The sequence below is a fragment of the Nycticebus coucang genome, chromosome 3, assembly GCF_027406575.1.
Source record: "Nycticebus coucang isolate mNycCou1 chromosome 3, mNycCou1.pri, whole genome shotgun sequence".
Lineage (NCBI taxonomy): Eukaryota > Metazoa > Chordata > Mammalia > Primates > Lorisidae > Nycticebus > Nycticebus coucang.
Window position 1 is genome coordinate 80,598,477 of NC_069782.1, and position 26,398 is coordinate 80,624,874.

The window sequence follows — 26,398 nt, forward strand, 5'->3', positions numbered from 1 at the left end:
AATATATAGAGAAGCTGTTGATATCAGGATTGAAGGCCGGCTATAGGAATATATATAGCAGAAAGACAAGCAGGGTGAAGAAAACTTCTACTAAGAACGCAGTTGAAATGATGACTTGGAAAAAAGTAAAGATGGGATTTGGGGGCCAGGCATGGTGGCTCATGCCTGGTAATCTCAGCATTCTGGGAGGCTGAGGCAGGTGGATTGCTTGAGCTCAGGAGTTCAAGACCAGCCTGAGTAAGAGTGAGAGCCTCTCTCTAAAAAATAGCCAGACATCGTTCCGGGCGCCTGTAGTCCCAGCTACTTGGGAGGCTTAGTCAAGAGGATTGCTTGAACCTGGGAGTTTGAGGTTGCTGTGAGCTATGATGCCATAGCACTCTACCAGGGGCAAGAAAATGAGACGCTTGTCTCAAAAAAAAAAAAAAAGGCTTTGTTTGAAACATACATAGATTAAAGTACTATTGTTTCTGGGTAACGTTTTACTGATCATTTGGGAATTCTAGTGTTTTTGATGTCAATGTCCTCCCTTTTCTGATTCCTGGCTACAATTTTCTAATATTCCATTATCTGCAGCTGTCTTGTATGTACTGATATACACTGTGATTATTTCTTCTGCCTGTCCTGCTTGTGAGTTGATGTCTGTTTTCATTTAGCTGCTACCTATTTTTCCTGCTTGTTTGGCATCATTTTCTGTATGTAATCAGCCTAACTAATTTCAATACTTGCAGGGGTGTCCAACTGTGTCTTCTAATGTGCTATAGAAAGGGAAAAAGGCTGGACACACCTGAAAGAGGTTTGTGTTTTGCCTGAGATGTTGGCCATCTTTTTTTTTTTTTTTTTGTAGAGACAGAGTCTCACTGTACCGCCCTCAGGTAGAGTGCCATGGCGTCACACGGCTCACAGCAACCTCTAACTCTTGGGCTTACCCCATTCTCCTGTCTCAGCTTCCCAAGCAGCTGGGACCACAGGCGCCCACCACAACGCCCGGCTAATGTTGGCCATCTTGTTCTGCAGTTGGGACTGCTGCTGGGTCATAGATGGAACAAATCATAACATGAACCTCAGTTTCAATTCTCAACTATTTTATTCCTTTACTTTCATCGTTTCCTGATGGTTTAATGCCAGGTCCTTTCAGAATTATCTTTTTGTCTGACTCGCTAAGGAACATTCTGGACTTAATTTTTTTCTTACCATCTGTCTTTCAGTATGACACTGGATAGTGTACTTTTGGGCAATTGAATTAAAATTTGTCAGTATGAATCGTGATTATATATTTAGATAATATTAGAATGTTAATATTATACCTATAGTTTTAAAATTGTATGGAGCTTTAGGGTTTCATAGACTTATTTTTTTTGTTTCATAAAATGAGTGTGTGTAGGTTGTCAACTTAAAAGCAGAATCTTACAATTGAAAAGGCTTTAAAGAACAAGTGCTCCCCCATCTCACCCAAGAACAAATTTTATTTCCAACGGTATCTTCCTTTAAGAGATAGAACCCACTCTTATGAAACAGCTTATTTTTCTGTCATGATTTTACCCAGTGTTACCTTTCTTCTTTGTATGGGATCCATCAACCATCTTGGGATCTAGTCATCAACATGGTTAATATGAAATCCACTTTATTCTCAAGGACTAGAAACCTAAATATTAATTGATAGGAAGCCTAAAAAAAAAAAAAGACTATAGCCATTGGTCTGGTGATGAGAGAAACTGGCCAAGTATAAAAGTTAAAGCCACTGCCTTCTATCACCTAAATTGGGATCTAAAAAGTTGTTGTTACTGGCCACAGTGGCCCTTCTAATCCTAGCACTCTGGGAGGTTCAGGTGGGAGTATCACTAGAGGTTAGGAGTTAGAGACCAGCCTGAGCAAAGGGATACCCTGTCTGTACTAAAAATAGAAAAATTAGCTAGGCAAAGTAGCAGGTACTCATAGTCCCAGCTTGGGACAGTGTCCCAGTACTTGGGACATTGAAGCAGGAGAATTGCTTGAGCCCAGGAGTTTGAAGTTGCTGTTAGCTGAGCTGAGGTCATGCAACTCTAGCCCACGTGATAAAGTGAGACTTTGTCTCCAAAAAAAAAAAAAAAAAGTTGAAAAGGAGTAGGTTCTTGTTGAGAAAGAGGCAGTCTTAGTTGGCTTTTTGTCATCATTATTTTTATTCAGTATATGCTGTATGATTTTCACTGTGTTAGGTGCTGGGGATACAAAAATGAGTAAAGAAGGGCATCTTCAAAAGGTGAGGTTAGAATATTTTTTCCTCTTTGGAATTTTGAGTTAGTATTTCTTTAGTATTCTGCACCCCCCCCCCCATCAGAAATGACCTTTTTTTTTTTTGAGATGGAGTCTCAAGCTATTGCCATGAGTAGAGTGCTGTGATGTCACAGCTCACAGCAACCTCAAACTCTTGGGCTTAAGCCATTCTCTTGCCTCAGCCTTGCAAGTAGCTGAGACTATAGGCGCCTGCTGCAACGCCTGGCTATTTTTTGTTGTTGTTGCAGTTGTCATTGTTTTAGCAGGCCTGGACCAGGTTCAAACCTGCCAGCCTCAGTGTATGTGGCCCGTGCCTTACCCACTGAGCTATGGGCGCTGCCCTGATGATCTTCTTTTTGTCTTTAAGTATCAAATAAATCATTGATCTATTTAAGTCATAAAGTCAAATGGACTTAGGAAAATGTAAATTATTTTCTGTGTGTGATTGAATTCTTTTTTTTCCCTTTAATATTTTATTCCTGAAGGATATTAATAAGGAACAAAAGGTGTGTTTTCTTAAAGGAATATTTAAAGGCGCCTTTAAATATTCCACTATAGGCCAGGGCTGGTAGCTTACGCCTGTATCCCATCACTCTGGGAGGCTGAGGCAGGCAGATCACTTGAGCTCATGAATTTGAGAATAGCCTGAGCAAGAGTGAGACCCCCATCTCTAAAAAATAGCTGGGCATTATGGTAGGTGCCTATAGTGCTGGCTACTCAGGAGCCTGAGTCAAGAGGATCACTTGTGCCCAAGCGTTTTTCATTGCTGTAAGCAAGAAATATTTCATTATAATTCATAGGTCTGAAATAAGAACATTTAGCCATAGGTTAATCAAAGGCCTGAGAACCGACATTCATTTGTCACTTGGTCAGAGAGAGTGAGAAAGAAAATGAGAGAGAATGTGTGTGTTAGGGTGTTCATAGTTTGAAATTTCATTTGCTTTTTCATTTTGTAATACAGTCATGCATTGCTTAATGATGAGAATATGTTCTGAGAAATGTCTTGTTAGGTTATTTCATTGTTGTGCCAATAGAGTGTACTTACACAGACGTAGGTGATGGAGCCTACTACATACCTAGACTGTATGGTATAGCCTAGGCTGTGTTACTTTTAGGGAACAAACTTGTATAGCAGATTACTATCCCAAATGCTGTAAGCACTTGTAACACAATGGTAGTAAGTATTTCTACACAGAAAAGGTCCAGTATGAAAGGTAAAAAAATGGTACTTGTGTGTGTGATACTGACCACATATGGAGCTTGCAGGACTGGAAGTTACTTTGGGTCAGTCATTGAATGGTGAGTGAATGTGAAGGCCTAGGACATTATTGTACACTACTGTACAATTAGGCTTCACTAAGTTTATAAATAATTTTCTTTCTTCAAAAATAAATTAACCAGGCTCCACGCCTGTAGCTCAGTGGTTAGGCTACTGGCCACAGGGTTCAAACCCAGCCCGGGTTTGCCAAAACAACAGTGACAACTACAACAAAACAATAGCTAGGAGTCATGACGGGTGCCTGTAGTCCCAGCTACCTTGGAGGCTGAGGCATGAGAATCACTTAAGCCCAAGAGTTTTGAGGTTGCAGTGAGCTGTGATGCCATGGCACTCTACTGAGGGTGACATAGTGAGACTCTGTCTCAAAAAAAATATATAAAATAATTGACTAACCACGCTGGGCATGGTGCTTACACACTTGAAGAGGCAGGCGGATTGCCTGAGCTCTGCAGTTTGAGACAGGCCTGAGCAAGAGCAAGGCCCCATCTCTAAAAATAGCCGGGCATTGTGGTGGGTGCCTGTAGTCCCAGGTACTTGGGAAGCTGAGGCAAGAGAATCGCTTGAGCCCAGGAGTTTGAGATTACTGTGAGCTGTGCCACCACAGCACTCTACTGAGGGCGACAAAGTGAGACTCTGTGCCAATAAATAAAACAAAACCTCCAAAATAAATTAACCTTAGCTTACTGTAAGTTTTTAACTTCAAATGTTTTAATTCTTTAAAATGTTTTGACTCTTTTACAGTAACACAGCCTTTTTTTTTTTTTTTTTGAGACAAGAGTCTCATTATGTTGCCTTTGGCAGAGTGCTGTTGTGTCACAGCTCACAGCAACCTCCAACTCTTGGGCTTAGGCGATTCTCTTGCCTCAGCCTCCCAAGTAGCTGGGACTTCAGGCACCCTCCACAATGCCTGGCTATTTTTTTGTTGCAGTTGTCGTTGTTTAGCTAGCCAGGGTCTGGTTTGAACCTGCCACTCTTGGTGCATGTGGCCAGTGCCGTAACCACTGTGTTACGGGCGGGGAGCCTGCACTTCACTTTTTTTTTTTTTTTTTGTAGAGACAGAGTCTCACTGTACCGCCCTCGGTAGAGTGGCGTCACACGGCTCACAGCAACCTCTAACTCTTGGGCTTCCACGATTCTCTTGCCTCAGCCTCCTGAGCAGCTGGGACCACAGGCGCCCACCACAACGCCCGGCTATTTTTTTTGTTGCAGTTTGGCCGGGGCTGGGCTTGAACCCACCACCCTCGGCATATGGGGCCGGTGCCCTACTCACTGAGCCACAGGTGCCGCCCTGCACTTCACTTTTTAAATTTAGTAATGTCTCTTGTAAATCATTCTGTTGGTTTATATAGTATCTTCCTTACAGTATATATTTTTATTATGTAATTTTAAAAGTTTGCATTTTTTTTTTGAGACAGAGTTTTACTATCGCCCTCGATAGAATGCTGCGGCATCACAGCTCACAGCAACCTCCAGCTCTTGGGCTTAAGCGATTCTCTTGCCTCAGCCTCCCAAGTAGCTGGGACTACAGGTGTCCTCCACAACACCCGGCTATATTTTGGTTGCAGTTGTTGTTGTTTAGCAGGCTCAGGCTGGGCTTGAACCTGCTAGCCTCGGTGTTTGTGGCTGGTGCCCTACTCACTGAGCTATGGGTGCCAAGTCAGATTTTTTTTTTTTTTTTTTTAGTTTCTTTCTTCTTCATTCTCTTACAAGCTAGTTTAATTGTTTAAAAATTTTATTCTTTCTTTGAGATAGTCTCATTTTGTCACCCTGTGTAGAGTGCCTTGGGCTCAAGTGATCCTTTTGTCTCAGTCTCATAAGTAGCTGGCACTACTGGTACCTGCCACAGTGCCCAGGTAGGTTTTAGAGATGGAGTCTTGCTCTTGCTCTTGCTCAGGTTGGTCTCAACGTCATGAGCTCAGGTAGTCCATCTGCCTTGGCCTACTAGAGTGCTAGAATTGTTAATGTGAGCCACCATGCCTGGCTAAATTTTCTTTTTTTGTTACATGTGCATTGTTGACTCACATTCAGTGTTGGCAGTGTTTTGTATATTCAGCATGTCCCTGTCCCTATCTGTTTCTAATCTCAATTGGACATTGTTCAACAGTGATGTCTTAGTTAGCATTTGATTCAATTGTTATAAAAGAAATCTCAATTATGTATCTTATTTTTCTTTGGCTTACCAGTTCCTGGCTGTTTATCTCTGGACTATTTTCACATTAGTGGAGGGGACCCAGGCCGCCTCTGTGTGGTGGTGGTTTATCACTTCTAGACTAATGAGTAGTATTAAGGAACTAGGAGAGGAGGCAGTGAGCCATCCATAGAACACTAGGACCCAGAAGTAGGTACTTCACTTGTGTTCACACTTCATTGAATAGTTTAGTCTTAAGTGATCATGGACCTGTATTACCTGTCATAAGCTACTTGATTTCAATTGCTGGAAAATTGTGGGAGATGAATCAGTAGTAGGAAGAATAAAGTTTTGCCAAAGAACACGTTGAATTAAATATATAAGTTATTAAGTTAGTATAAGCCTGGCAAGAGGTTTACTTTCAAGTGCCATCTTTTTTCTCTCTTTTTGGAGACAGTCTTTTTGTGTTGGTCTGGCCTAGAGTGCAGTGGCATCGTCATAGCTCACTGAAACCTTAAACTTCTATGTACAAGGGCTACACGAACTCCTGAGTAGTTGGGATTACAGACCTGTACCACCATGCCCAAGTTAATTTTTTTATGATTTTTGGTTTATTAAGTGAGACACAAAAGGATGTCCAGCTTATTCTTTGCCAACCTTACTTAAAAACAAAGAAAGAATAAAAAAAAGAGACATGTAAGGAAGGAAATAGTTGATCTTTTTCTCTTTTCTCCAGTCACCTACAAAAGCTGTATATAATGCCAGACATTGGAACCATCCAGATTCAGAAGAACTGCCTGGACCACCAGTACTAAAACCTCAGAGTGTCACAGTAAGCGAACTGTTCTTTATTTTGTGTTTAATAAGTTTTAAAGTAGTTAAGCAGTTACTATCTTAATTCATAATTTGTAAATGTTTGACTTGTCTTTTTAGGAGTTTATCTTTCTCCATTGAAATTTAGTGTTTTTAGTTTAATTCATTGGAAAAGTGGGGATTGTGGATCAGATAGCAAAAGTTTCATTGCTGCCACATTAAAAATGAAAGCCTTAAAAAATTAGGCTTCTTTCCCCCCGTAAACAATATTTTATGGAACTTTAGTTTTTAAGAGCAAATTAGTCTTTATTTGATGTTTGTATCAACTGTTAAGAGCTGTATTGTAAATTACATCCTACATGGAATCTTCAAGGGATTTTTCAGTGCTTAATTTGCTTTCCAGAGATAAACCTCTTCTCACATTCCAATAATATATATGTGTGTATATATACTTTTTTGAGAGAGAATCTCACTATGTCACCCTGGGTAGAGTGCCATGGTGTCACAGCTCACAGCAACCTGATCTCTTGGACATAAGCGATTTTCTTGCCTTAGCCTCCCAAGTAGTTGGGACTATAGGAGCCCGCCACAACGCTGGGCTGTTTTTTTTTGTTGCAGTTGTCATTATTCTTTAGCAGACTGGGGCCCTACTCACTGAGCTACGGCGCTGAGCCCCAAGAAAACGTTTCAGTCCAAAACGTTTGAAAAACATTTTTAGCAAATGATTTTCTCTAGAAGGATTGGTAGTATCTTACATTAATACTTGTAGGTTAACTGTAAAGCCTTAGTAATCTGGAGCTGTCAAAGAAATGAGTTCTTTGTAATAACAACAAAAAAATAGAGGCATTTTAAAATACAACATACAGTTAATTCCCAGTCTTCTTAAATTGATTATATTGTGTAAAATCATTATTGTGTAATTATATACCACGATGTTGCCAGAGGTTCCCAACCTACGGCTTATGGCTGCTTGCTGATATTTTGAGGCTGGTTTTGCTAATCTGTAGTGTTGGATATTGTGAATAGTGTACTTGGACCTTCTGTGCCCCCTCAACTTTGTTAGTGCTTCCATTTAATGCGTGGCCCAAAGCAACTCTTACTCTTCCAATTTGTGGCAGAGAAGAGAAAGGTTGAACACTCCTGGACTGTATGACATGCTCTTGTTATAGTTGTTTGTGCCCTAAACTACTTTATACTCCTGTGCTGTTAAATTCTTTTGTTGATCTGTTGTGGGGCCCTTCCCCCCCCAAGGGTCTTGCTCTCTTGCCAGGGCTAGAGTGCAGTGGTGTCATCATAGCTCACTGTAACCTCAAACTCTCTCAGGCTCAAGCCATCCTCCTGCCTCAGCTTCCTAAGTAGCTGGGGCTATAGGCATGCAACACGAAGCCCGACTAATTTTTCTTTCTTTTTTCTTTTTTTTTTTAAAGAAACAAGGTCTTGCTATGTTGCTCAGGCTGTTCTCAAATATCAGGCCTCAAGCAATCCTTCTGCTTCTATTACAATTTTACTGTTCATTCCTAGCTGCTTATGAAAGCTATTTATGTTTGTAGTTGTGGTTCTTTAGTCTTTCTAATGGTACTGGAAACAAATGACAAATTGTGTGAAATTTAATTTTGAAGACAACCAGGAGAAGTTTCTGAGTGTTTTTTTTTTTTTGTGTGTGTAAAACATATGTCTGTCCTATTAATACATGGAGTTTTAAAGTATCCTTGAAGACCTTTCAGAGGCCTTTCTCCCCTCCACCTTTAATAAAGCTTTATTTACTTTTTTAAAAGCTGAATTTACTAGATAGACAAAAGCTTCCTATTTTTATATCTTTATTTAGAACAACTAATTTAATGCCTTTATTAATAGGTGAGGCTATCTTCAAAGGAACCAAATCAAAAAGATGATGGCGTTTTTAAGGCTCCTGCACCACCATCCAAAGTGATAAAAACTGTGACAATACCTACTCAGCCGTACCACGATATAGTTACTGCACTGAAGTGCAGAAGGGAAGACAAAGAAGTAAGCAGCCATATACAGTTCTAGTGCATGTCCATAGATGTTTTTTTAATGTAACATTCAGTTTTTGTTTATTTTGTTTAGGGGAGACAAAGTCTCACTCTGTTTTCCAAGCTAGAGTTTGTGGCCTCAGCCTAGCTCACAGCAACCTCAAATTCCTGGCTTCAGGTGGTCCTTCTGCCTTACTAGCATCCGTGTAGCTGGGACTACAGGTGTCTGCCACAATGCGTAACTAATTTTTCTGTTTTTAGTAGAGACAGGGTCTTGTTCTTGCTCAGTCTGGTCTCCAACTCCTGAGCTCAAGAGATCCTCCTGCCTTGGTGTTCTAGACTGCTAGGATTACAAGCGTGAGCTTCCTTGTCTGGCCCAACATTTAGTCTTTTAATGTCTGGAACAAATATCAGTACACTGATACTCACAATTTTGAATCACAAACTCCCTACCCCTGTCATTGTTTTTATTATATTTTTTTGTTGCTATCCCTCGAAGTATTTTATATACTTTATGGTACAATAAGCCCTAGAGATTTAAAAATGCTAGTTGAATGTTAGAAAAGAGGTGGACTTATTATTTTTTTTTTTCCTGGAGTTATATACTGTTGTTCAGCATGTGAAGCACTTCAATGATGTGGTGGAATTTGGTGAAAATCAAGAGTTCACTGATGACATTGAGTATTTGTTAAGTGGCTTAAAGAGTACTCAGCCTCTAAACACACGTTGCCTTAGGTAAGACCTTATTTTTATTTAATTATATGTATGCTATACATTAATAACTTTTTTCAACTATAGGTAAAGCTAAACATTTTTCATTTTGTTAACATGCATGTAGTATGTAGCCAGTGATAAGTTAAAATGTGACCAGTTTCTTCATAAAGGATTTGATTCTATGTGATGGAAGGAAAGAGTAATCATAGTCTTTTTACAATAGTAATAGTACAGGGTTCAGTTTCAAGATGCTTAAAAGAAAAAGTAGTATGCTGAAGAATCTCAGTTCTTTTATAGCTTAGAATTTCATACATTCAAATGATAAATTAGATTAATTCAAGCATGTTGGGATACGCGTCCTTTTTTTGTATTACAATGGATTGATTAATCTGAACAGTTCTGTTGGAGTATATCTAATCAAATATAATTATTTATAATTTTTATGTATCAGAAGCATGAAAGGTAGCTAAGAGTTTATGCCTTTAATGGTAGTATTAATCTAAGGAATGTATTAATGACAATCATGTATTTGTATTTTTAAATATAGTATACAGAATCACATACTAGGCATCAGCATATTTTTATGTGGCTTGCCCCATGGTTTTTATATATTATAACTTGTATGAACAATGCTTTGCTTGCTTGGGATTACAAAAATTAATGTACTAGCTATTTTCAGTTCTTCTAACCTAGACTCCTTTTCTTCTAGTGTTATTAGCTTGGCTACTAAGTGTGCCATGCCCAGTTTCCGAATGCACCTGAGAGCACATGGAATGGTAGCAATGGTCTTTAAAACCTTGGATGATTCTCAGCACCATCAGGTATTTTTAAGTTTCTGGGATTGAGAAATTCTATTGAAAATCCAAGTCTAGTCCTAGTCTATGTAGGATTTTACCTTTGCTGAATATTCTATAATATATACTCATTATAGATTGGGTTCATTTTATTTGCCAAATATGTAGAGCTTAATGCTACAAGTTTTTGTTGAGCAAGTTATTTGATTGTTTTCTTATGACAAGTTTTTTTCCTAAATTTGTTAATTTATACTATTGAAATTTTATTTATTTTTCATAGTTAACATACCATATTGGATATTTGATTCTTTTCTAAATTTTTATTATTTTTATTTATTTATTTTTTGAGTCTTACTGTATCGCCCTCTGCAGAATTCTGCGGCATCACAGCTCACAGCAACCTCAAACTTTTGGGCTTAAGCGATTCTCTTGCCTCAGCCTCCTAAGTAGCTGGGACTATAGGTGCCCGCCACAACACCTGGCTTTTTTTTTTGGTTGTAGTTGTCATTATTGTTTGGCAGGCCCAGGCTGGGTTTTGAACCCACCAGCTCCGGTGTATGTGGCTGATGTCCTAGCCGTTGAGCTGCAGGCGCCGAGCCTGGGTATTTGATTCTTATAGCATAATTTCCTCTAATCAGAAAGTACTGAGAAGGATCTTTTAACATATTATTGGTAATAGTGTGGGAAGAAACTGGTTCTGAAATATATCCATAATTTTTAAAAAACAATTTGTTTGGGGTGGCACCTGTGGCTCAAAGGAGTAGGGTGCTGGCCCCATATGCTGGAAGTGGCGGGTTCAAACCCAGCCCCGGCCAAAAAAATTTTTTTTTTTTTTTTGATGCTGAATCTGGCCTCATTGTAGAAAGAACGTAAATTCTGTTTTCCTCGCCTTTAACACTATAAAATATAATATTGTTATATTTTAATAATAAAGCATATGTAACAAAAGTTAGGCTTGACATTGTCTAAAGTTAGAAGAAAGAAATTATTGCCAATAATCATTATCTTTTTTTTTTTTTTTTGCCAGAGCTGGGTTTGAACCCACCACCTCTGACATATGGGGCCAACACCCTACCCCTGTGAGCCATAGGCGCCACCCAATAATCATTATCAATAATGGTGTTTTGAGATATCCTCACTCTATTTTTGCTTAGAGAAATTATGCTGTAAATGTGAGTTAGGTGACATAGAAGTGATATAATACTGAGTCTTCTGAAAGTGATGTCCTTAACTCTCAGTGAGCATAACTTGGTTACCATGTTGTAGCAGATACAGAATAACAAGGGAGAAGAGGTGAAAAGAACTAGTTTGCTTTGTTATACAGTAAAGAGTGGACAAAGGCATTACTGTGTTCCTTTGGATGCCCCGTGGTCTTTACTATGGTATCCTAATTTCCAAAACTAATTTGCTGTGTAAACAATTAACCAGACACCTTGTTGGAAGTTTCTCTACTTTTGGGGATTTAAAAGGTTAAATCTTTTTTTGTTAAATCTAATGTTGTTTCTGTTCATTGAAATAAGTACAGAAAATCTCATATGTTGGACTATTTCAAATGTAAGACCTTTTTATTAACATTTTTCTGAAGGTACTTCAGTACTTGCAGATTGAAGTACCTATTATAAGAGTGTGCTAACCACTTGATATGAGTGATTTTGAAAACACATTTAATGATTTTTTTTTTTTTAAGCGACTTGGTTCAACTAGATTTGATTGGTTTATTTAAAGAAATGAATGCAAATAATGTTTATTTAATGTTTATTTAAGCATCCTAGGTTTATATACTGATGCAAATATATGCTCAGTTTTGATGCAGATTTAAAAAACAAAGTTATGTTATTGGTTTAAAACTGAAATTTGACTACTATATCATAAAAAATAAACAATGAAGTATTTGATTGCAGTATTTATGTATAAGCTTATGTATATTTTTAGAGAGAGCATGAGTGTGAGTTGAAAAACATGTGCTATAAATTCCTTGTTTAGCACAGAATGGCTCAAGAAACATGTGAGTAAGCTTATACTCCAGGTTTGGGGCATTCTTGTAGGTAAGGAACGTCCATAGAAAGGAACATTTTAACCAGTAGCTTAAAATTTGTTTATCCATCAGTCAATTTTGTTTTCCTAGAATACTTTAAGAGGACTTTTGTCTAGCAAGTTTTCACAGTTTCCAACATGGTCAGGCCTAGCAGTTTTAGGTGTTTTAACTTGTAAACTCAAATTGGTAACAACCTTATTTCCTGAGATTGTTAGTAAATGCTTACATGAACTTTTTCCCTTTTCTTTTTTTGTCTTTTGAAGAATCTTTCCCTCTGTACAGCTGCCCTTATGTACATACTGAGTAGAGATCGCTTGAACATGGATCTTGATAGAGCTAGCTTAGATCTAATGATTCGACTTTTAGAACTGGAACAAGATGCTTCATCAGCTAAGCTACTGAATGAAAAAGACATGAACAAAATTAAAGAAAAAATTCGAAGGCTCTGTGAAACTGTACACAACAAACATCTTGATCTAGAAAATATAACGGTAGGTTTCCTTCTTCCTTCCATTGTAAGATGAAATTACTTTTAGCAAGTCTTTGATTTGTCACAGCAGCTGTGTAACTTGAGATAAATTGTTTAACTTTTCCTAGATTTGCTTAACAATTGGGCAGACTCTTGTAAGGTGTATTTGTGAACATATTTTCATTCCCCATTTGAAATCCCTAAACTAGCTCATCTGTATTTAGGTTTTTTGTCAATAAGTGTGAAATTTTCTATTGCATTTTGCCTACTCTTTTTCTCTCCATTTTTTAATTTTAAAATGTAGAAAGTGTATTAAGGCTGTTAGGAATTGAATTCTTCTTCTTTTTTTTTTTTTTTTTTTTTTTGCAGTTTGTGGCCAGGGCCAGGTTTAATCCCGCCACCTCTGGTACATGGGACCGGCGGCCTACTCCTTTGAGCCACAGGTGCCGCCTGTCTTTTTTTTTTTTTTTTTTTTTTTTTATAATTGAGATAGTCTCAAGCTGTAGCCCTGTGTGGAGTACCATGGTGACATCCATAACTCACAGCAACCTCTAACTCTTGGACTCAAGCGATCTTCTTGCCTCCGTTTTTTGTATTTTTAATAGAGACGGGGTCTCGCTCTGGCTCAGGCTGGTCTTGAACTCATGAGCTCAAGCAGTCCACCTGTCTTGGCCTCCTGGAGTGCTAGGATTATAGGTGTGAGCCACCACCCCTGGCCAAGAATTTAAATTCTTATTCTCTGTGGGTTTCAGAAATAAAAATCCTAAAGAATTTGCCAGGGTCATACATTTTTGATGAGTAAGCATTTATTTATTCTAGAGTATCTCATGGTGTCTGATTAACTGCTTCAGGGGACCTGAAGAAAACCCCAAAATTTCAGAAGGAACATTCCTAGTTACCTTTCCTGGGTGCAGTGTCCATCCTAATAGAGACTTGGCCAGTGGCTACCCTTAGACTCAACACAACTCCCCATGTTTAAGGTGGCTGTGCTGCGTGTGCTTGATTTCAGTTCTACTTTTCTTCTGGCCTTTTTTTTTTTTTTTTTTTTTGGGACACAATCTTACTATGTCACCCTCAGTAGAGAGCTGTGGTGTCACAGTTCACAGCAACGTCAAATTCTTGGAGTTAAGGGATTCTCTTGCCTCAGCCTCCCCAATAGCTGGGACTATAGGCGCCGCCACAATGCCTGGCTATTTTTTGTTGCAGTTGTCATTTATGTTTAGCAGGCCTGGGCTGAGTTCGAAGCAGCTAGCCCCAGTGTATGTGGCCAGCGCCCTAACCACTGACCTACAGGTACCTAGCCTCTTATGGCCTTTTAACTTGTGGAAACAGTAGTATTCCATTGGTTACTACTAGGTTTGAAAAAATAAGTATCATAGCCTGTTTTTCAAACATATCCAAAAATAAAATTGTGTGAACTTTTTTTTCTATTGCCTGTTTAAGAGTACAGCATTTGCTGCAAAAATTGGTAGACTGCTTTGTGCTAGCCAGGTATGACTAAAGGCCATTGCTCCATTTAATTAGAGTTAGTAATGGATTCCAGTAAATGAGAAGTGGGGAGAGCAAGTTAACTTTAAAAGACATGATACAAGCTCGGTGCCTGTGGCTCAAGCCGCTAAGGTGCCAGGCACATCATACATCTGAGCTGGTGGGTTTGAATCCAGCCTGAGCCCTCCAAATAACAATGACAGCTACAACCAAAAAATAGCCCGGTGTTGTGGTGGGTGCCTGTAGTCCCAGCTACTTGGGAGGTGGAGCCAGGAGAATTGTTTGAGCCCAGGAGTTGGAGATTGCTGTGAGCTATGATGCCACGTCACTTTACCCAGGGCGACAGCTTGAGGCTCTGTCTCCAAAAAAAGAAAAAAAAAAAAGCATGATACAAAGCTGACATATATGTAGTACTTTTCACTTTATAAAATTGAGGGAAATAGCTATTGTGCTCAGATGACGCATTAGTGATTGCTCCTACCTTTAAAAACATATTTGTGATTTTTATTTACTTTAAATATTTTTATGATGTCTACTATTTTTTTATGCTATAAAAGAATAATCTGAACCTGTAATTTTTATTTGCTGCGTAATTGAATGTACTTCTGTTTTTTATCTCTTGTATTGTTCAACATTGAGTTTCATTTCAGGTATTCACTGTTAATGAAAGTGCTGATCACCTGGATCATTGAATTTACCCTCTGTTTTGTTGAATTTATTAGGATGGTAATTACCAGTATAAACACTTAACCTACGCTGTGTCAGTTTGTTGTAGGATTAAAACCAGAGCACCCTAGCACTGTGGGAGGCTCAGGCAGGAGGACTGCTTGAGCTTGGGAGTTCAAGACCAGCCTGAGCAAGAATGAGACTCTGTCTCTGCTAAAAATAGAAAAATTAGCTGGACATGGTGGCATACCTGTAGTTCCAGCTTCTTGGGATACTGAGGCAGGAGAATTGCTTGAACCCTGGAGTTTGGGGTTGCAGTGAACTATGATGTTGCCATTGTTATATTAGTTGCTTAACTTATTCCTTGATGGTACTGCTAATGTGTCATAGATAATTTAAAATAGTGATACACTCATGCATTACTTAATGATAGGTGTATATTCTGAAAATGCATTGTTAGGTGATTTCATTGTTGTGTGATCATAGAAATACAGACTTCGATGGTATATCCTGGTATACACCTAGACTATATGGTGTAGTGTCTGCAAATTTGTACAGTATATTACTGTACTGAATACTATAGGCAGTAACAGTGGTGGTAAGTATTTGTGTATTTAAACATAGAAATCAGTAAAATAGAGTATTAAAGATAAAAAATGATATACCTGTATACAATATTTGCCACAAATGGAGCTTGAAGTACTGGAAGCTGCTCCGGGTAAGTCAGTGGTGAGTGGCCTAGGACATTACTGTACACTATTGTAGACTACTGCTTACTTTACAGGCAAACACTATATATTCAGGGCTACACTGAAGTTAACATTTTTACTCTTGTAATAAACTTAACATATAACCATATACAACTACACAAAAATATTTCCCTTATAACTTTATTATATAAGCTTTTGTCTAAAATTATTTACTTTTCAAATTTTTAGTTAAAATTAGCTGAGGCCCATGTAGACTCAATTCCATCAATATCATTATCTTCATCTCCACATTTTGTTCCACTGGAGAGTCCTCAGGGGCAGTAACATAAATGGAACTGTCATCTTTTATTATACCTCCTGAAGGACCTGCCTGAGACTGTTTTACAATGAACTTTTTTCCTTTTTTAAATAGGAGGAGTGCACTCTAACATTAACAATAAAAAGTATGGTATAGTAAATACATAAAGTAGTAATACAGTAAAAAAAAAAAGGTAGTAATATAGTAGTTTTTTATTATCGAGTATTAGATGATGTACATAATATACATAATATACTCTCATATGACTGGCAGTGTGTTAAGTTTGTTATCCCCATATCATCACAAACACATGAGTAATACATTATGCTAGGACATCAAGAGAATGCGGAAATTTTTCATCTGCTTTATAATTTTATTAGGATCATTATGTGGATATGACTTAGGTTTTCAGATAGAATTGAAATGACTGAGAGCTAATAATTGCGGAGTAATATTATCAGTGTTTGTGCTTTTACTCTGAGGTGAGGACATTTCCAATTTTCAAATAAAATGGTTAATAGGTTTTTTAAAATGCTGTCTTACATTATACTGATTAAAGCCTAAAATATCAAAGGATCCTTTTTATGCCAATAGAAATAAACAATAAAATCTCTTTTGGCCTAAAAATGTATGAGTTTTTACTATGTTATTATCAAATTATTATCACTTTTCTTCTTAAAGAATGTGTCATCGTGTTTTAGTTTTACTAGTACAACTCATAATGTGATCCACCTGAACCAGTCTAATTAAATTACTCCTTGAGGGTCAGAATGAAAATGTTTTTGAAGTATTGGATTCTAGTTTTGTATTTGCTATGTTGGATAGCAACTTTAAAAAAAAATAGACCAAAATCTTCTAAATCTGTAATACTAAGATTTTCCTTGATATCTCTTTTTTATATTTCTGAAAATTTAAATTATGTGCACTTTCAAATAGCTCAGGAGTACTTATTATAAACTAGCATCTTTTGAAGGGCAGAAACTTTGGCAAGAACATGGGGTATTTTCAATCTTTGCTAAATTAAAGCATTTCTTTTTTTATGCTGAAGTTTATTATGACAGGACCCAGTTTGCTCTTCGTTGGGAGGTGGCTGTATGCTTTAAAAAAAGAAAAGCAATAAAGTCAAAGGGAAAAAGCAAAACTTTAATCTGGTTGTAAATAGGGGTCGTTTGTGCTCCCTCTAGTGGTCCTAGAGCCTTACTTATATACAGTAGAACCTCCATAAATTTGACCACCCAAAAGAGAGTGTAGCAAGCCTGTCAGTGTACAGAGGTGGTCAACGTAAGAAAGCAAGCCTCCTATACTGATCCATATATGTGGTGCATATGTCTGGTTATGAAAATTTAGTCAACTTGAGGAGATCAGCTAAGGAGATTCTACTGTATAATTTTGTCATTGTACTCACATGATATCTAAGCTACCAACCTTGCAGTCTATAAAGTTTAAGGCTGGTCACTTGGTAGTGCTAAAATGAACAAAGGATTTCTGTGCAGAATAGATCAGCAAATACAACAAATAAGAAAAGACAACCTTGCAGGAAAATAAGAATAGTGAACAGCAGGGGTCTTGCAGTAGAAGAAATACAGTTAAATCTGTGGGAAAATTTTTCAGGTTTATTATAGTCAGAAAAATTCAGGCAGTAAGCTGACTCTTTGTACCCTTGGGCAAAAATTTAAAGTTGTAACTTGTGCTTTTGAAGATTTAGGGAAGTTACCACTGCCATACTTTGTTCCTCAGACAAGTATTACATCTTTTGTAGTAAATTAATCCAGTTTATATAGGATTTATTTATTTATTTATGAATGAGACATTTTTCTCTCACCTAAGCTGGAATATATTGGGGTGATCATATCTCACAACAGCCTTGAACTGCTAGACTCAAGAAATCCTCCCACCTTAGCCTTCTGAGTAGCCAGGACTATAGGCACATGCCACTATGCCTGGCTTTCTTTTTGCAGAGATGGGATCTTGCTTTGTTGCCTTGGTCTTTGGGCACATATAGTCCTCTTGCCTTGGCTTTGCAAAGTGCTGGGATTAGAGGCAAGAGCCCGTCTGTACCTGGTCCCAGTGTATTGATTTACAGTTTAAATACATGTATGCTTTGATTCAGCAGTCCCACACTTGAGCCTTTGTACTGTAGAAATAATAGTGGTTGTATATTTTATATTAACTGATAAATGGTAGACTACTTTTTTTTTTTTTTTTTGTAGAGACAGAGTTTTCCTTTATTACCCCCGGTAGAGTGCCGTGGCGTCACACAGCTCACAGCAACCTCCAACTCCTGGGCCTAGGCGATTCTCCTGCCTCAGCCTCCTGAGTAACTGGGACTACAGGCGCCCGCCACAACGCCCAGCTATTTTTTTGTTGCAGTATGGCTGGGGCTGGGTTTGAAACCGCCACCCTCGGTATATGGGGCCAGCGCCCTGCTCCCTGAGCCACAGGCGCTGCCTGGTAGACTACTTTTAATAACAAGTTTTCTCAATGAAACAAGCCATGTGGTTAAAAAATCATTCGTTCAGCGGGGAGCGGTGGCTCACACCTGTAATCCCAGCACTGTGGGAGGCTGAGGAGGGAGAATCGCTTGAGCTCAGGAGTTCAAGACTCGCCTGAGCGACAGTGAGACCCCAATTCATGAAAAAAATGGAAAAACCCAGCTGGGCGCTGTGGCGAGCACCTGTAATCCCAGCAGCTTCCGGAGGCTGAGGCAGCAGGGTGCCCGCAGCCCGAATCTGAGGTTGTGGTGAGCTACCACGCCCACTGCACTCTGCTCAGGGGCATAGGGTGGGACCCTGTCTCAACCAAAAAAAAAAAAAAGAAAAGTAAAGAAATAAAAAATAAGCAACAAAATAAAATAAAAAAGCCAAAAATAAAATAAAATAAAAAAGCCCAAAAAATCATTCGTTCAACTTAGACTATTTTGATAAAATTAGAAATTAGTTTTTTTGGCTTGTAACATTATTGTACTTATAATAACATTCTATTACAAAAACAAATGTTGATAGCATACAGTATTTTTAAAGAAAATCTCAAGAATTGCCTTAAAATTATTACGAAGTAAATATTTGTTAATGATGCTTCTGATTTTTAGACTGGGCATTTAGCTATGGAGACATTATTATCTCTCACTTCCAAACGAGCAGGAGACTGGTTTAAAGAAGAACTCCGGCTTTTGGGTGGTCTCGATCATATTGTAGATAAAGGTATGATATGCACATGAATAACATTTTTATATATTATTTGAAGCCTGAAAAAATACTCACATAGTTCAAAATAATTGTGTTGGGTTGAAAGGTCTACTTTTTTAGTAGCATCCTATATAAATCTCTCACTTTTAAAGAAGAGGGAGGTCATTAGCATTTTGGTATGGGGGGTGTTATGGAAATAAATTATTTTTAATATATACAGTATGATACATTTCAAAATCTCACAATATGAAACCTAAAGTAATGTTCAGAGAGTTTCCATCAGATTCACGTTATGTGTACAGATAGGTTTTAATGTAAGCAAAAGAGTAAGTACTGAGGTGATAAAGTGATGTCCCTTTTTTTCACTTAGTTAAAGAATGTGTGGATCATTTAAGTAGACATGAGGATGAAGAGAAACTAGTAGCTTCCTTGTGGGGAGCAGAGAGATGTTTACGAGTTTTAGAGAGTGTAAGTATAAAAAAAAACAAAGTGTAAGTATGAATCATTATTTAAAAAAAATTATTCAGACTTAATTATTACTGTATGTATGTGTGAGAGATAAAGCTAAGTATTTTATATAGGGTTTTGCCTTTGTTTTTTCAAGTTGAATTTGTAGTGAATTCTTTGGACAATGAGTTATTAATGAATAAGTCAAGTAAATGAGTTTCGTATTTTAAACCTACATACATTATTGCTCCAAATGAAATGTCAGGTTTACTTATATGTGCCAAACTTTATTATAATATTCTTTCCTTAATATGGCTTTCTCCTTAAATATATTATTTGTAATAAACAATAAGTAAATGCAGCTTGGTTTTTCTTAGCTTTTATTTGAGTCAGATTTTTGGAGGCACAGCTTGTTATAATACTTCCGCTTTAGAGAATGATATTGTTGAACTGCATTAAGTATATTTTGTTCTTTTATGAATGACTTAACCCAGTTCAGTATAAATTAGAATTTATATTGACAGTGAATTTCAGGATGCATAGAATGTTGACCAGTTTGGATTAGCTAAAACATCTGTGGGGAAAATAATATTGGCCTAGATGAAATAAAAATTGTTCTTTATATTAGGAGTGCTTCAGGTACCCTGGATAATAGATATTATTCTTTTGTAAAAATATATTCTAAATGAATCTACTTACGAATTTCAAAGTATTTGTTTAGTTGAGGAATGCTCTTTTCTGATGTTTTAAGTGTTTGGTAATTTATTTACAGTGAATCTAAAGTATAGAATACGTTAATTGTGGGCGGCATCTATAGCTCAGTGAGTAGGCACTGGCTTCATATACTGCGAGTGGCGGGTTCAAACCCAGCCCCAGCCAAACTACAACAAACAACAACAAAAAATAACCAGGCGTTATGGCGGGCGCTTGTGGTCCCAGCTACTTGGAGGCTGAGACAAGAGAATTGCCTAAGCCCAAGAGCTGGAGGTTGCTGTGAGCTGTGACACCATAGCACTCTACTGAGGGCGACAAAGTGAGACTCTGTCTCTTAAAAAAAAAACAAAAAAAAAAAACATTAATTATGAATGAGTAGTTATAATAGTGATTGATGCTGGCTCAGTGCCTGTAGCTCAAGGGGCTAAGACACCAGCCACATAAACCAGAGCTGGTGGGTTCGAATTCAGCCTGGGCCCCCCAAACAACTACAACAACCAAAAAAATAGCTGAGTATTGTGGCGGGTGCCTGTAGTCCCAGCTACTTGGGAGGCTGAGGCAAGAGAATTGCTTAAGCCCAAGAGTTGGAGCTTGCTGTGAGCTGTGAGGCCATGGCACTCTATCAAGGTGACAGCTTGAAGGTCTGTCTCAAAAAAAAAAAAGTGATTGATGCCTTAATTTTGTACTAAAGCCCTAGCTCTCTTATTTTACAACCTGGAACACATGGATTGTGAAGTTATTCCATTAGATGGATCACACAAGGGCTGTTTTTTTCCTCAACCTTTGTGTCTTTTAGGGCAACAGAGAGAATGTGGTGTTATGTCAATGAAAGTTAGAGATTCTCACAATTATTTTATTCTTCTATTTTAGGTAACAGTGCATAATCCAGAGAATCAAAGCTACTTGATAGCATATAAAGATTCACAACTCATTGTTTCATCAGCTAAGTGAGTTTTTCTAAGATCTAATATTATTTATTTCAAACATTCGGATTGACCATAAAGGAAATAAAATTGTATTACTTTTCTTCATAAAATGCTTTGCTGAGTTCTGTGAATCAGAGTACATCATGGAGTACAGATTTTGTAAAGATTTTGGAACCAGAATAAGATTGAGTGTGGATTTCAGATTGATAATTTCAGCTGCTTAACTATGGACGAGTCACTTATTTGTTAAAAATTCTTTACAGGGGTGTTAAAAATTGTATCTGATCCACTTAGGATTGTTTTAAAATAAAATGACTTAATATATATGCTTTTATATACATATATAAAGCTATATTTTAAGCTATATCCATATTAAATTTATGTATATATAAAATATTTAAAAAATTTAAATGATCTTAAAAGTGTCTGTTGTATATTATGTATAGTATATATTAACTAAATTAGGTAATATGTAAAGCCTTAAACAATGGTTGGTATATAATAAACAATAAGCATTACTCCTTATTTTTGTTATAAATGGACTGTTTTAGCTTCCTCCTTCTGCCCTTTATTTAATAATGTGTTTTTCTAGAACTGTATATAGTTTCTCCCATTTCACATTCCTGTCTGCCCATCTTTCATCACAATTAGGATAATGTTATCACTTCATTGCATGTGAAATTCCCAAGTATGTCTCCAGTCCTGATTCTGGCTTATTACAGCAGCCTCTTCTTGATACCTCTGTCCTGGTTCTTTTATTTCTGCCCTACTTCTCTGGCCTTTAGCCCAATAGCACAATACCAGGTGGAGTTAACTTTCTCCAAATCTCTACTTTGAAAAAATAATCTTTGATTATAATAATCTCCGTGATTCCTTATTATCTTTGGATATATGTGCAATTTTCTTTTTTTTTTTTATATATTTTTTTTATGTGCAATTTTCTTAGGAAGTGGGTATTATGAAAGACCCACTGCAGCCTGAATCTATTTTATCTATTTTTATAACTTCTTTTATTTTAGAAAATTTCAACAAGACAAGAAAGTAGACAAAATAATATCATGAGTGTACTTTACTCAGCTTAACTGTGAATTACAGCCAGTTTTATTTCCATCTATAACCCCTTGCATTATTATTTTGAAGCAAACCCAGATATTATCATTTCATATGTAAGCACTTCAATATATGGTTTTAAAGAAAAGGACTCGCATGGTATAAATTATTAATTGCTTAATATAATAGTTTTAGTCTATTTAAATTTCTAGTAATCTTAAATTATAAGTAGTCTCAATCTTTATAATAGATTTTCTTAATCTAGTGTAGAGTTCTTCATCTCTTTTTTTCTCTAGTGTTTTCAAGTTATACATATATATACATACACATACTTTAAATTAAGACAGTCTCTTTGTCACCCTTACTAGAGTGCTGTGGAATCATAGTTCACAGCAACCTCAAACTCTTGGGCTCAAGAGATCTTGTTGCCTCTGCCTCCCAAGTAGCTGGGACTACAGGTGCCCACCACAATACCTGGCTAATTTTTAAAGACAGAGTTTTGCTCAAGCTGGTCTCTAACGTGAGCTCAGGCAATCCACCTGCCTCGGCCTCCCAGAGTGCTTAGGGTTCCAGGCATGAGCCACTATGCCTGGCCCATTTATATATTTTATATTACATTTTAGTACTCTTAATGCATACATTCCAGTTGTCATTACCATATTTTACTTTCTTATCAAAGAGTATTCTTACAAGTTAAATCTGTTTCTGATTTTAATTTTTAATTGACAAATGTGTATATTGTTTCTGATTTTAAAAAGTCTCTTTCATATATTTTATAAACCCTGACAAGTGGCTTATAAAAGGAGATGTTTAATATGACAGGTTTTAGGGCTTTCATTGTGGTTAGGATATTCAGGTCAAATATATTGGAAGTGGCAGGAGAGGTCAGAATTGGATCTGTGAAAGACCTTTAGCTTTTTGAGCTTTTCGGTAGAAACACAACTGATGTATTGATAGATTAAATAGTATATGTTGAACCTTCCCCTGCCTTCAAAGCCACAGTATAGCTCAGTATTAAAGACAGTTGAGTTACTGATAACACCATGGTAATTCTGGCCAACATGTTTAAACATCAGAATAATTTTAGGTTAGACATGAGGAACAAATTATATTTTACTTTATTTTATTTTATTTTATTTATTCATGTCTTTTTGAGACAGAGTCTCAAGCTGTCTCCCTGAGTAGAGTGCCATGGCATCATAGCTCAGAGCAACCTACAACTCTTGGACTCAAGCTATCCTCTTGCCTCAGTTTTTCTATTTTTAGTAGAGTGGGGGTCTCGCTTTGGTGCAGGCTGGTCTTGAACTTGTGAACTCTGGCAGTCTACCCACCTCAGCCTTCCAGAGTGCTAGGATTACAGGCATGAGCCACCACGCCCAGTTGGAACAAATTATTTTAGTTAGGAACCTTACAGAAGAATTTCTTCTGGTATGGTTTTTCTTAAGGACATTGTATAGCGTATAATACATGAACAATCAACTGACATAGCTTAATTAATCTATATGAGACTTTAAAAGTAAATTAATGAACTTATTGATTTAAAGAGAGTCTTTAGCAATACTAGACTTGTTTAAGGATTATATTTCTTTGGTTCTTTGGGGGTATCTTTAAAATTCTTAGATGCGGGGGAGGTGGGGGGAGCAGTGGTGTTGGGAGAAACTTAGAAAATTTCTTCCACTCTTCAATCAAGTATTGGTTGAAAAGGTGTGCAGCCAAAACTGTAACCAAAGGAGGCATTATGCTTCCAGAAAAATCTCAAGGAAAAATATTGCAAACAGTAGTAGTGGCTATTACTGCTCTAAAGGAAGGGCTGGAGAGGTTCAACCAGTTAATGTGAAATTTGGAGCTAAAGTTTTTCTCCCACAATACGGGGTACCAAAGTAGTTCTAGGTGACAAGGACTATTTCTTATTTGGAGATGGCGACATTCTTGGAAAGTATGTAGACGGAAATAAATCACTACCGATGACATCGCATTGACATGAAGCTGCCTATTCCACTGAAGTTTTGAAATCTTGCATCTTGTAAATAATTTCTGTATCTCTCTTTTATAATAAACTGATGATGTCTAAATTGCTGGAAAAAAATAAAATATTTAGATGCAGCTCTGTATACCCTTGGATGGCTGTCAGGGGAACTTGCCAGTTTGAAAGACTTATAATGATTTGCTTTTTATGCATATGAGGTAGTTAGTGCTTTTTTTACAAGGTTATTTACTATGTAATATTAATATATGTAATAATTGTTACCTGCCAAGAACTTGCTTTCTAAATGAGAACTATCTAAATGAGAGTGAGAAATGTCCAGCATTAGTTCTTAAAGGTTTAGCTATTTGGGGAAGGGTTGTGGTCTGTCCATTGTATTGGAGAGATCAGTAAAATGTAAAATGGGGACAACTCCTGGAAAATAGTTAACTAGTGATAGATATAGTTAATACAGACACAAACTTCTGCTATGTGTTTTTAATTTTGCCTTTTCTTACAGAAATTTTAAAATTATCATATTTTTGCAAAATAATATGAAATTCAGTCTGACAGCATTATGTTCAAGTAAATAGAAATTTATTATGTACTGTTCTTATTTACCATAATAGTCCACATTTTATTTTCTCTTAAGAGCATTACAACATTGTGAAGAACTCATTCAGCAGTATAACCGTGCTGAAGATAGCATATGCTTAGCTGACAGTAAACCTCTGCCTCATCAGAATGTAACTAACCATGTGGGCAAAGCAGTGGAGGACTGCATGAGGGCCATCATTGGGGTGTTGCTTAATTTAACTAATGATAATGGTAAGTAGGATTTTTCTCCATATTTTCTCATTGAAAGATTGTATATTACATATTAAAACAAGTTATTCCCCTTTGTTTCTTCTTTTCTTGATAATATTGATTCCTTTTTTTAATTTTGTTTTTAATTTTTTGCGACAGTGTCACTTGGTTACTCTTGGTAGAGTGCTGTGGTGTCATTGCTCGCAGCAACCTCAGACTCTTGGGCTCAAGAGATCCTGTTGCCTCAGCCTCCCAAGTAGCTGGGACTACAGGCTCCTGCCACAAAGGCCAACTGTTTGTTTTTATTGCTCTTGCTCAGGCTGGTCTCAAACTCCTGAGCTCAAGCAATCCACCTGCCTCTGCCTCCTGGAGTGTTAGGATTACAGGTGTGAGCCACCATGCCTGGCCAATATAGTGATTCTTTAACCATCATAATATACTTGACTTATTTGTAGGTTTAAATTGCTTTTAGGCTAGACTGCAGCAGTGTCATCATAGCTCACTGCACCCTTAGACTTCTGGGCTTGAGTGATCCTCTTACCTCCGCAGCCTCCCAAGGGACTATAGGCATATACTAGCACGCCTGGCTACTTATTCTATTTTTTGATGGGATGAGGTCTTCCTCTTGGTCAAGCTAATCGAAAACTTGTGAGTCACCACTCTTGGCCAGAAGTTGATAATTTTAGAACTAGCCTAAAAAGTTGGTCTAGAAATATCAAGATTGTATTTCAATAAAAGAATAACTGTGTAATTCTAAATTAATATCCATTTTAACAAATGCTGGTTTATTGTCAAAAGTAAGAATGAGTAACAATTTTTCTATTTCCAATTCTTATATCAGAGTGGGGCAGCACCAAAACTGGAGAACAGGATGGCCTCATAGGCACAGCAATGAACTGTGTGCTTCAGGTTCCAAAGTACCTACCTCAGGAGCAGAGATTTGATATTCGAGTGCTGGTAAGTTGAAATGTCTGTTTCAGAATTAAGTTATTTTATCCATTTTAAGTTGAAAAAGTTCATCTTAGTTTGGGTTTAAGAACCAGTTTAATACACTGTAGGTTGTATTGATAAACTTTACATGGATGTACTTCTTATTGTACAAAAGACAACCTGAAGAATTCCACTATAAAAATAGTAAGTATGGACACTAAAAGTGGTGATTAGTAATGAAAGGAATGATTTTGGGGAAGACCAGTATCTTTCTTTTATTATGTAATAGTTTTTAGCCATTTTTCAGAGGCTAAGACACTGATTAACATATTTTTAAGCTGTCATTAAAAATTATGTATATTCCTTTGTTTTAAGTTCTTACCAGTGCGTCTTTTAAAATTTTTGTAGGGCTTAGGTCTCCTGATAAATCTAGTGGAGTATAGTGCTCGGAATCGGCACTGTCTTGTCAACATGGAAACATCGTGTTCTTTTGATTCTTCCTTCTGTAGTGGAGAAGAAAATGATAGTTTAAGGATACCTGGACAAGTTCATGCTGTTCAGGCTTTAGTGCAGGTAAGCAATAACTTAAAAACAAACTAATATTCTGTAGTTTGTTACATCTCCCAATTCCTTTATCAATTGCACTTTTTAAATCTCCTTGCCCTATGTTTTGTTTATTTGTTTTTCTTTGGAACTTCTGAAGCATATCTTTGCTCGGGTAGGGAGGGGAATATCTTT

General features: G+C 37.2%; 1 protein-coding gene and 1 pseudogene across 4 annotated transcripts in view; both read left to right on the forward strand.

Annotated features, from left to right (window-relative positions):
- WAPL (WAPL cohesin release factor) overlaps nt 1-26,398 on the forward strand; it is a 91,479-nt gene that overhangs the window by 50,802 nt on the left and 14,279 nt on the right. For all 4 annotated transcript variants that reach the window (XM_053583794.1, XM_053583797.1, XM_053583795.1 and 1 more), the window contains exons 5-15: nt 6,394-6,489; nt 8,325-8,477; nt 9,063-9,199; nt 9,888-9,999; nt 12,271-12,498; nt 18,727-18,838; nt 19,194-19,291; nt 20,855-20,931; nt 24,576-24,751; nt 25,572-25,687; nt 26,069-26,233. In XM_053583794.1, coding sequence (XP_053439769.1) covers nt 6,394-6,489; nt 8,325-8,477; nt 9,063-9,199; nt 9,888-9,999; nt 12,271-12,498; nt 18,727-18,838; nt 19,194-19,291; nt 20,855-20,931; nt 24,576-24,751; nt 25,572-25,687; nt 26,069-26,233 — 1,470 coding nt within the window. The remainder of the gene's footprint in view (nt 1-6,393; nt 6,490-8,324; nt 8,478-9,062; nt 9,200-9,887; nt 10,000-12,270; nt 12,499-18,726; nt 18,839-19,193; nt 19,292-20,854; nt 20,932-24,575; nt 24,752-25,571; nt 25,688-26,068; nt 26,234-26,398) is intronic.
- LOC128582482 (10 kDa heat shock protein, mitochondrial-like) lies at nt 23,581-24,159 on the forward strand (annotated as a pseudogene).